At 45.6% G+C, this 11,475-nt stretch overlaps 1 protein-coding gene across 1 annotated transcript in view; it reads right to left on the minus strand.

Moving 5' to 3' along the window:
- Nucleotides 1-11,313, minus strand: part of hecw2a (HECT, C2 and WW domain containing E3 ubiquitin protein ligase 2a) — a 28,272-nt gene extending 16,959 nt beyond the window's left edge. Inside the window, exons 1-11 of the mRNA XM_077536921.1 lie at nucleotides 10,794-11,313; nucleotides 5,377-5,958; nucleotides 3,954-4,061; nucleotides 3,421-3,515; nucleotides 3,237-3,303; nucleotides 2,869-3,038; nucleotides 2,175-2,314; nucleotides 1,987-2,087; nucleotides 943-1,745; nucleotides 452-743; nucleotides 199-291 (exon numbers count right to left, since the gene is read on the minus strand). Of these exons, the coding sequence (XP_077393047.1) occupies nucleotides 199-291; nucleotides 452-743; nucleotides 943-1,745; nucleotides 1,987-2,087; nucleotides 2,175-2,314; nucleotides 2,869-3,038; nucleotides 3,237-3,303; nucleotides 3,421-3,515; nucleotides 3,954-4,061; nucleotides 5,377-5,755 (2,248 nt within the window). The 5' untranslated portion in view covers nucleotides 5,756-5,958; nucleotides 10,794-11,313. The remainder of the gene's footprint in view (nucleotides 1-198; nucleotides 292-451; nucleotides 744-942; nucleotides 1,746-1,986; nucleotides 2,088-2,174; nucleotides 2,315-2,868; nucleotides 3,039-3,236; nucleotides 3,304-3,420; nucleotides 3,516-3,953; nucleotides 4,062-5,376; nucleotides 5,959-10,793) is intronic.
- Nucleotides 11,314-11,475: the final 162 nt, after the last annotated feature.

Raw genomic sequence — 11,475 nt, forward strand, 5'->3', positions numbered from 1 at the left:
TCAACAAAGTCTCAAGGTATCAACCAAGAAGTTGGCCATTTTGATTTTAGCCGTTTTTGAGCAAATTCGAGGGCTTGTACTTTGAAGTAGCTCTGACTGGAAATTGCCAACTTAGAAGCAGGTAGCCTAAACAGATGGGACAAGTATGAAAAATGGCAATGGCAAATTGTGAAGCCTTACAATAACATCATGACTTACTCGGGGGCAGAGGCTCGTCCACTCGTTGGTAACGGTGAATGTCATGCCGTACGGATGGGAGCGACCGAACAGGATGACCGTTGACAGGCGTACCTGAGCAACACAGTCCATAAAATGAGGATTTTCTTTCAGCACAGCTCTTGTTCCCGACATATTCAGTTCACGTTTGAGTGCTAATGTCATGTAAAGTGTTCGGATTTGGTCTGACATCCATTTGAGAGGCAAAGAAAAAAGTGAACAGACCTCGCCATACCTTCCTCTCCATCTGTTTCTGTGGTAACTTGCTCAGACTCGGCAGAGCCCGTCTCCTCGTGCGGCTTGGACTCATCGCCGTTCGCATCTTGGGTCACGCCGCCCGCTGCCGGCAGACTCAGCTTCCTTGTGCCTATCTCGTTGGACTCCGGAGCCAAGGCCGCTTCTCCTTCGGCCTCGGGACAAGCACCGAGACTGTCACGCTCACAGTCTGCAGGTGGACTGGATGGCGGGGTGCCACCAGTCACATCTCCCCCCGGGTCGATGGCTGCATCGGCCCCTTCCTCTGCTTCCTGTGAGGTTATCGCAATAGGGGTAGCAAATAGTCCCCGAAAAGTTGGACAAAATTCACCCTTTGACACCAGTTATACCAATCACCAAGAAATTGGATGATGTCCCAATGACCCCAGCCCGATATTGTACAGGAAGTAAATTTGTGATTTGTGTGAACAACAGTGAAAGAAGAAGGTTTAAAAACGACCATGAACTCACCACAGCTGTGGTCAACGTGACTGGACAACTATCTGATGAAGACGCGACTGTCTGCGGGGCTGTGGCCATGGAGCACGTGTCCACCTCTGAAGAAGGCTCTTCGTTCGTTCCTCTTGTCACCTCGGGGGCCTCCCCACCATCTGGCAAAGCATTGTGGGAAGCGGCCTCTGTGAACAGAGCTTCCTCCGCCTCGGAGAAGACCTCTGCCTCCAGAATGTCATCTTGTTCCTGACTGGTCCCCACCTCGGGGGCCACCTGGACTGTCTCTGGCTCTTCCTCCCCAGGCTGCTCTGGGAGCAGTTGCAGCTCAGGGGACGGCTCGTCTTCATCGAGTCCGCAAATATCCGGAGGGTCCCCGTTAAGTAGCAGCGGGGACGGCGGCATGGGGGGCATTTCTCCGAACCCGGACCGCTCATCGTCCTCATCGGAGTCTATGTGCAACATGGCGCTGAGCCGCGTATGCGTGGGGAAGCTGGAGCGCAGTTTTGGCGAAGCTGCACCCAACGGCCTTTCTCCGGGACCCTTCGGGGCCTCAATAGCATCCAGGCCCTCGCTGAGCGACCTCTGAAGCAACTCATGTCCCTCAAAAAACCTGGCCCCTGCTCTGACGAGAAGTAGCTCCTTTTCAGGGTAGGCCGCCGCCGCCCCGCCTTCCCAGATACCCTGAGAACTCTGCGATCCGGTGGGGGAAGGGCCTGCGGAAACCACTCCCGGGAGGTGATGAGGAAGGTCCTCGTCATCCGAAGGCGTCCCCGGAGCTCCGTTGAAGGTGGAAAGGCCAATTATGGAATCTGGAGAGGCACCTGGCCAGGAGAAACACAGTTTAAACACGCATGAGGAACACCACCTGTGAGCCACTTATTTTCAAGGACAATGTGGTAAGATTCGTTTGACATGACGTGTTTTAGGACCAGAGGTTCTGGCATATCGTAGAACTGAGACTATTAATGTAAGCAATAATAGTATATTGGGGGGGTTGGGGGCGTGTCTAGTAGATGTAATGCATTTATTTTTGCTATTCACGCTGGGTCCCTAACACCTTACCGTCCGGTCCAGTTGAGGTGAGTTCCACTTTGAATTGCAGCTGTCCGCTGACGTGCTCCGTGGGTAGGCGTCGGCACAGGGGAAAAGTCACGGGCTGGACTCTGAGACACCAAAACACAGGATTTATCTGCATATTTTGGTCATTATTAATTACTAGTGCAGTCCTACCACATTTGGTAGGTACCTACCCAGGTATTTTCTCAATAAGCCGCTGCACGGGGATGGTCAACTGGCCAAGGAAGCGTTTGATGATGGGCCGGCTTTTGGCAAACTTGTCCTTCACCTCGATGTACAGGATGTCTGTCATCAGTGCTACAAATGTATATTTCTGGAAAGAGAGAGACTTACATTAGGAACGTGTTAAGACTGGAGTCGTGGTAGGGTTAGGTTTAGGGATACAGGGTTAAGGTTGGGGTAAGGGTAGGGGGTTATGTTATTGGGAAGAAATAAATCGAAGGCTTAGGGTTTAAAGGTAGCGTTAAGGGGTTAGGGCACACTAGTGGATATGTGATGAAGTAAACTGCAAGTTTTGGGTCATGGTAATGGGATAGGATGAGGGGGTTATGGGCTAAAGGTTTGGGTAAAGGTATTAGGTTATTGGGAGGTCAAGTGTAGTGTACCCTTATCATATCATGATTAAGTGAACTGGAGGGTTAGGGGTTAGGAGTTAGGTTGATGGGGAAGGAATGGGGGGGTAAGAGTTTCAGGTTTAGGGCTATTAATAAGAATTGGGGAAAGGGTTTGGGCCAATTTAGGCGTTAGGCTTCATGGCTATCGTTTGAATTAGCCTTTTAGTATCTTGATGAACGGAAGGTTTAGGTTTAGACTTAAAATTATGGTTAGGGTTTGTTCGAGGTTGAGATTAGAGGATATCATAGTGACCTCTCCGTGCCACACGGGATTGACAGTGTTGGCAATGATGGCCGAGCGACGTTCCTGTCCGTGGTGGCTGAACACAGGAAAGACGCTCCTCTTCCCGGGGTGGATGGACATCTTGAGGTACGGATCCGGGTGGAAGAACATGCCTTTCTTCAGGCCGGTGGCACGCAGATCTGTGAGCACACAACAAGTAGGAGAACTTTTCTGTATCGTGCTCAGGAGTTGTCTGTCAAGGTGCCAGTGCCTAACCATGACTCGAACAATTTGGTACTTCGCTTACAGTTTGCGGGCATTTACTGGACAGTCATCTTATTTTCACATATTTATCTCTTTGGTGGATGTACAGCACTGAAACATTTACGTCAACCCACCCGTCAATGTGAAGCTTATCAGTTTCCGAGGATGTTCGACGCCCACTTGCTCCGCAAGGCCCTCAACCTAAAAAAAAATCAAAATGATTAGAAATGATGGTCAGATTTTCAAGTTGGCCAAATACTTTGGAACTTCTAAAAATGAGGCGGGGTGTGTTGGGTGTTCTCAGCACAAGTCACACACCAGGACAGCTGTATTCTTCACAGTGATGCATGGGGTCGTTGCTCTCAGGGCTCCGCTCACTCCGTGGTAGTACTTGAAACAGATCTTGGTCTCCGCTGTGACAAGAGGTAGCAAAAATAATTTATGTTGTGAGCAGGGATGAACAGGCCCATGCAACCCCTCTATACTTATCTTCTGATTCTGGCTCATCTGTGCAAATCCCTCAGTAGGAACTAAGTGGTATCTGTGGCTGATTCCCGCCCCCCTCCCCAACTTTCTATAGCATCGTATCAGTCTTGGAATTTGCCCAAAATGGGACTTTAAGCTAAAATGGCTGACTTCCTGTTCCATTTTGGGCACGGGCGCTTGAGAATTCTACTTACGGCCTGTACACTGACGTCATTCCTATCGTTGACTCTGTCAGGGGTCAGCGGCTACTTTTTTTTAATAACTTTTCAGGGAGGGCCCAACTATGTTTTAATGGGAATTGTAAAAAAAAATAAAAATAGCCCCATGAACAGCATTGCTCAGGTGTGAGGACATCAGTGACTCACGTTCCATGAAATAGGGCCCGGCCTCCAGCCTCCAAACGATCTGACCCTTCTGGGTGCCGTTCACCCCTCGGTTCTTGCAGTCCCACACGTTTGATGGACTGGTCTCATCTGGAGAGCAGAACACAACCTCTTTCCTTAGGTGATACATGCTCAAACATAGCAACAGTTGAACATGCTGACAGCTGACATAGTTAATGCTCAGATCAATGACGAGCCAAAATGATCTGAGGAAGGCGTCATTGAATGTCTGCTTAGTCAAGAAAGGCAGTGGGTGTTAAGACCTTGGCATAGGTAATGAAGTCCTGCTGCCGTACAATCGATATCAAGTGACCTGATGGCAGCTGATGTTTTGCTTGATCACTTTGGCCAGTGAATAGAGAATTTATTGTTTTCACGCAGTTGGACATGTTGGTTACACTTTGAGTAGAAACATCGTCTCTACTGGCTGAAACGGAACCAAAAAGTAATTATCTTCCAAGTTGTGTATTTGATCCCGCAACAGTCAAGGATTTGGCCTCAATGTTCCAATACTTTTGGAGGGGGGAGTGTAGCATCTTGATAACAAATGTGCCTGTTGGACACGCTTACTCGAGTATTACTTTTCAGCTTCGTCAGAGAGATTGAGCGCCCGATAGCCTTGTTCAGCACTCGCTCGTTCCTCTCTGTAAGCACAATTCTCGGTAACGGCTGGGGGGAAAAAATACGCTACCTCCGTTAGCTTCGCAGTTAGCATCCTGTCTTCTCCACTAGCGTCATCCTACATCTTGGCATGTCAGAGTATTTAACTATTTTTCCCCCAAAAAACGTATAAATACGTTCTATTTTAAATGTTTTAAGTGTCCCAAAGATGTATTTATATGTTTTTTAGTTAGTTTTTTTTATGCTGGAGCATACAGAAGGCTTCAATACACCCTCTCAACTGCAAAGAACAGTTGAAGAAATGGTAGTTATTACTCAAACGGCCAGCAGAGTATAAGAGATTAACCATGGCCACTTTGAAAAAAGCTCAATTACTCAAAATTCTAAATAGATTTGTGAATAATGATGAAACTTTTCAAATGCTAATTTCTGCTAAACGGAAACAGTTTTTATAGCAATAGAACACAACATTTTGTGGGCCTTGCAAAATCAGTCAAAGTCCAGTAAAACAGCTGGAAGTGAAGTGGGTTGCTTCTGTGAAAATGGCTGAGAGTGAATGAGTTAATTGTTGTCACTATTTTAGAAATAATTAACTGCCATGGTCGTGCATTTGTCAACCGGAATCCAACTGTTTAATGCCACAGACGTATATATTCGCCAAAAGTCAGCTGGGATCAGCTCTGCTTATCTATGACTCTCATGCTGTCCATACAGAGACCCATGCAGATGTAAATAAGCCATGCTTCAATAATACAAAAATTATATCCCAAAATCATCGTCTTACCGATATGGTAGAGTCCGATCCAGTCCGTGGCGTCCACTTCCTCCTTGATGTCCCAGGAAATGACGAGGGTCTGGCCCCGGTTCAGCGTGAAGTCCAGGGTGGACGCGGTCAACGACGACCTGGTTTGCGAGCTCACCAAGTCGGTGTCGCTGTTGGCACGGGGCAGGCCGACGGGCCCGCTCACCATGGACACGGTGTCCAGCGAGGCCGCACCCCTTTCCGCCAGGCTGCGGAGGTTCTCCGGACTAAGGGTGTGCCTCAGGTTGGGGCTGCGTCTCCGGGGGGCCGAGAGGTGCTCGCGACCCCCCACGGCCAAATTGGGCGCATTGTGGGTGCGGGTCCTGGCTGGGAGGACGGCGGTGGCGAGGGATGGACGCATGATGTGTCTTGACTTTGACTGACGATCTCGTTTAGCGAGGAGGATGGCGGGCTCTAAAGTCAGGACGCATATCGGTGACTCACGACTAAATGTGATGTTTTTTAGTAGGATTCAGCAACTTTTCGTGAGGGTTGAGTGAGAACGTGAGTTCCCACATTGTAACTGAACTTCATTGTCCCTGTGGTGTTTTGAAATTTTAGTACCTGGAGACAAGAAAGGACAGGAGAACTCATGAAACCACAGAGAGTATAGGTCTCGAACTCTAACATAAATACATGGATAGAGTAAAAGAAAAAATGAGAACATTTCTTATGACTTGACTTGACTTGATTTCTGGCCATCATCTGAGAAATAAAACATTAAAATGTAATAGTCCATCTTCACAGAAATAGAGTAGAGGGAGACTCACGACTAACTCACTACACATTCTCAATCTGGCAGTTTCCCTGCTTAATCTCCATTCCATTGCGGATTACAGATTGATTCTGGGAAAATTATTATTATGACAATCTAAAAATAACGCTACTGTAACAATGACAATACGTGTTCATGAGACACCTGGAAGCGCAGTCATGCTTAGTAGAAGGTCAAATATGGTGTTGTGCCGCAGGTTGAAAGTCGAATCAAAGCCGAGTGTTGGCTTGCCACTTAATCAAATGTTTCAAATGTGTTGAACATCCACTTCAGTCAATCAACTGTTTTGCAAAATGAAGCTGAAGCAATTGCTGGAAGCATAGATAAGGCCAAGTCCAAGTCAAGTCTCAAGTCTTTGACCCACAAGTCCAAGTCAAGTCTCAAGTTTTTGACTTACAAGTCCAAGTCACGTCTCAAGTCTTTTGACCCACAAGTCCAAGTCACATCTCAAGTCTTAGACTCACAAGTCCAAGTCACGTCTCAAGGCTTTGACTCACAAATCCAAGTCATGTCCAAGTCTTTGACCCACAAGTCCATTTGAAGTCCAAGTCTATGACCCACAAGTCCAAGTCTTTGATTCACAAGTCCAAGTCACGACTCAAGTATTTGACCCACAAGTCCAAGTCATGTGTCAAGTCTTTGACCCACAAGTTCAAGACATGTCTCAAGTCTTAAACTCACAAGTCCAAGTCACGTCTCAAGTCTTTTGACCCACAAGTCCAAGTCACATCTCAAGTCTTTGACCCACAAGTCCAAGTCACATCTCAAGTCTTAGATTCACAAGTCCAAGTCATGTCTCATGTCTTAGACTCACAAGTCCAAGTCACGTCTCAAGTCTTTGACTCACAAATCCAAGTCATGTCTCAAGTCTTTGACCCCCAAGTCCATTTCAAGTCCAAGTCTATGACCCACAAGTCCAAGTCTTTGATTCACAAGTCCAAGTCAAGTCTCAAGTCCCTGACCACGAGTCCACGACAAGTCCAAGTCTTTATGTTCCAAGTCCAAGTCAAGTCTCAAGTCCCTAAACACGAGTCCAAGACAAATTCAAGTCCCTGACCGAAGTCCAAGGCAAGTCCAAGTCTTTCACCCCCAAGTCCAAGTAAAATCCAAGTCATTGATCAACAAGTCCAAGTCACGTCTCAAGTCTTTTGACCCACAAGTCCAAGTCACATCTCAAGTCTTTGACCCACAAGTCCAAGTCACATCTCAAGTCTTAGATTCACAAGTCCAAGTCATGTCTCAAATCTTAGATCCACAAGTCCAAATCAAGTCTCAAGTTCTTGACCCAAAAGACCAAGCCACGTCTCAAGTCTTAGAATCACAAATCCAAATCATGTCCAAGTCTTTGACACACAAGTCCATTTGACGTCCATATTTGCTGCAATTGGTTTGTCGACGCTGCCTGCCCGTGACCCTGACACTGCTTTGAAAACCTAAACTTTTGTTGAAACCTCTAAACCGGGCCAAATTGAAACCTTAAGCCTTGTCAGTTAGAGACGGATTAAAGGTTGTTAACCATAATGTACAACCACAAACATTTGACTCCATCTACAGAACTTTGTATGCCGCGATGGTTGTCTTTCAAGTGCTGTATCAATAAAGTTGAGTTTTTCCAACTCAAGCCTGTCTTGAAACCTAAATTGAAAAACCCTAACCCTGGTTTTTAAGCTTACTTTCAAACCCTAAATGCTGTTGTGCGGTATTGGCTGAAAGTTAATGAATTGCGCCGCTGCGCTTTATTCCTGCCCATCTGCTGTGCGCGCTTGTGCGTGTGCGAAGACGAGGGACCCCTCATGCGCCTTGGTGGAGGTTACTGCAGCATTTGATTGCACGACAGAACGGGCACCTTGGGGAGCACGTGCGGGCACTCGCTCTTTGCCTCTACTAAAGGTCATTGAACCCGGTGGAAAGGTGGCTGTTGTGTGATGAGCGCTTTTTGGAGAGGAAAAAAGGCAAGCAACATTTGCGGATGAAGATTTTCGCCGCCCAGCAAAAGTCTGCGATGATTTATGACGGCGACGACTCGATGTCACCATCCGCTTTCCGCTCATTTATGGGTTAGGGTTAGGATTAACCCTAACCCTGAGTGGCAGAAAAGTACGTTTGTTTCCTGATAGACGATGCATGGATAGAATCAGGAAATATTGGGGAACAAAAATGTCCAATTGGGACTTCAAGGAGGTCAAGTGTCAGGAACCGGAATTTGACCAACCCTCTCCCTCCCAAGAATACGCTGCCAAATCCATTTTAAACCCTATCAACTTAGTATGCATTTTACCTATTCAAGAGGAAACTAAACTAACGCCGGGGAAAATAAAGCAAGATGTAACGAAGCAAAAAAAAATGTGAAAAAAAAATCAAATAAAATTTCCAGACTTAAACCCTAGAGAGCATGTTAAAAAACACAAAAAAAAACAAAAACAAAACAAAACAAAAAACGTTACCATCTCTTGTTCTGTGAGATGTCCAAATGTCCAAAAACAGAAGAAATCCTGAAAATTACTATATGATGTACACAAAATTACCAAAAAGTCATAAATGTTCTTTAAAAAAAGGCAGAAATCTATAAAATGTCTCAAACCAAAAGAAGAAGTCCCCCAAATCAACACAAAATGTCAGAAAATTGATAGCAAAAAAACACAAACAAAAGCCAAAAACAGCCATAATATGTCAAAAAAAAAAGGCAGAAAAGTCTTAAAACATATGAAAAACTAAGTCTTGAAAAATTACACGCACACACAAAATCCAAAAACCGCAGATGAAGGTAGAAGAAAATGAATCTCAAATATTGGATGTCCATATTTTCTAATATGCTGCAGCTCTAATTAGCTCTTGGGCCCTCAGTACATTTGACTAACACCGCTCACAGTTTCGTTTATCATAATGCTCAAAGATTTTGCGGCTCCAAACATCTTTTTTTTTTTTGTTATTTATTTGACCTAAAATGGCTCTTTTGACAGTAAAGGTTGCTGACCCCTGGCATATATCACATTATATTCCGATATATTCCAGCCCTAATAGCAAAAACAATATGAACTGGACTCAGTGCAATTTCTGGAGAAATTGTGTGGGAATGCTAAAAGCTGAAATGCTAATAGCTGAATGCTAAAATCTAAATGCTTGGTGACCTCCTGGTTACTGGACAATGCGCTTTACAAGCTGCGTCATTGAGCAGTATCAGAAATGTGGTAATGATTAGAAGTTGTATGTGTATAGAAGTGGGTGTGAAAAGTGGGACTGAGAAAAATTTCAGTGTCAGTCCCATTGATAATGAATGGGGAAAAGTTTATCTTTAATGTTAAATTGTGTGAGTACTGTAAGTAATGTGAAATCAAACGATATAGTCCCAAAAGGGCATTAATTTTTGAAGCAAATTGAAATTTGAACGGTGTAAATCGGAAGTATTATGTGGGAGTTGTTTGACGGTAAAAAAAAAAGTGTGGAGAATAAAATGTGCCTGAAACTAGACTAAGTGCAATTTCTGAAGAAATTGTGTGGGAATGCTGAAAGCTGAATGCTAAGATTTGAATGCATGTGGAATGCTTATGCTGCGATTGGCTGGCAACCAGTTCAGAATGTACCCCGCCTAATGCCCGAAGCCAGCTGGGATAGGCTCCAACACTCCCCGCGACCCTCGTGAGGAAGAAGCGGTTAAGAAAATGGATGGTTGGATGGAATAGATGGAATGCTTATGAAGTAAATTGAGAGATAAATTGTGAAATTATAACCTCCTGGTTACTGGGCAATGCGCTTTACCAACTGTGCCACAGAGTAGTATCAGTCACCTGGTCATGATGATAAGTTATATGTATGGAAGTGGGTGTGGAAAGTGATACTTAGAAAAAGTTGAATATCTGTCCCATTGAAAATGAATTGGGAAAAGTTGATATTAAACGTTAAATTGTGCAAACACTGTAAGTAATGTGGTATCACACGATATATACCCCGGGAGGCGTGTATTTTTGAAGCTAGTTGAAATTTGAGAAATGTAAATTGGAAGTACTATGTGGGAGTTCTTACGCGGCAAAAAAGTGTGAAGAATAAAAATCACAATAACATATGTGGGAATGCTAAGGCATTCCCACAATTATAATAAAGAATACGAATGACATATGTGGGAATGCTTTCCCACAACAATTCGAAATAGTCGCTACGTAGGGGCGGGTTAGGCCATAAAATATGCTAGTGTGGCACACTTGAAATCAAACTGGGGGTGAGGGGAGGGTTGTGGCGCCTGAAATCAAATGAGTTTCACACACCTGCGAAGGCCTCACCGCTCCAATACTGTGTTGTGTTGTTGTTTTTTCTTTTTTTTAAGCTCATCCACAGGTTGCCTACTCCACCATCTTTGTTTACATGCACACAGACAAATGACAATATTTATAATGAATACAGATCTACCTATATGTGTACTGGGGGATTAAAATGGTCATTACACAACTTGACCGCCACCCCCAACCAATCTCCATCCATGTGTACCTTTGCACCCAAAGCATGCACGCATGCCTATCGGATTACTGTGGGAATTCCCGACGTCATTTTTCGCCTTTGCACGCTCGAGCAGCAGCTCGCGAGGGAGAATGCACGCATGCAAACATGGACGACGCGACAGCACGCTGCTTACCTTTGACGCAGAGGAAAAGAGCGGCGGCGGGGGGAGGATGAGGAGGGGGATCACGCTCCTTCTTCTTTGCCTGCCTGCTGCTTGCAGCTCGTTATCCCCGCAGTCCAAATGAGGCGAGACGGGCGGGGTGCAGCAGCAGCAGCAGCAGCAGCAGCCGCGGCGGTTGCTGTGGTCGCCCGCCCGCCCGGGCCCCTCCCACACCCACGCGCACAGCCGCCAGCGGCCGGCCAGGAGGGGAGTCACGTACAGCGGGGGGTGGATGGATGGATGGTGCACGGAAAAGCACTCTCCAAAAAAAAAAAAAAAAAAAAAAAAAGCAAAATAAAACCAAATTAAGTCCCAGGATGACGTAAGTTGTTCCTTCCTACGGCGGGGTTGCTGTCGTTCTCGGATGACGATGCATGCGTGTAAACATGACAGCGTTTTTTTAGGAGCCACATGACGTCTTCAGGGGTTCCTGTGCACCACTACTTAAATTTTTTTTTTTTTTTTAAATGCTGGTGCTTGCCGCAGAGCGCGAAGGAGCACGGTTGGCAACACAATGGCGCCCCCTGGCAGGCCACTCGAAGGACGTGCAGACCATTTAAAAAGGGATACTTGACTCATTGAGCCATTTTCAGCAGTAAAAAGTTATATTTTGTCTAGAATTAATGTGGTAACTTCATTATTTTTCATGTACAAT

The sequence above is a fragment of the Festucalex cinctus genome, chromosome 11 (genome assembly GCF_051991245.1).
Source record: "Festucalex cinctus isolate MCC-2025b chromosome 11, RoL_Fcin_1.0, whole genome shotgun sequence".
Lineage (NCBI taxonomy): Eukaryota > Metazoa > Chordata > Actinopteri > Syngnathiformes > Syngnathidae > Festucalex > Festucalex cinctus.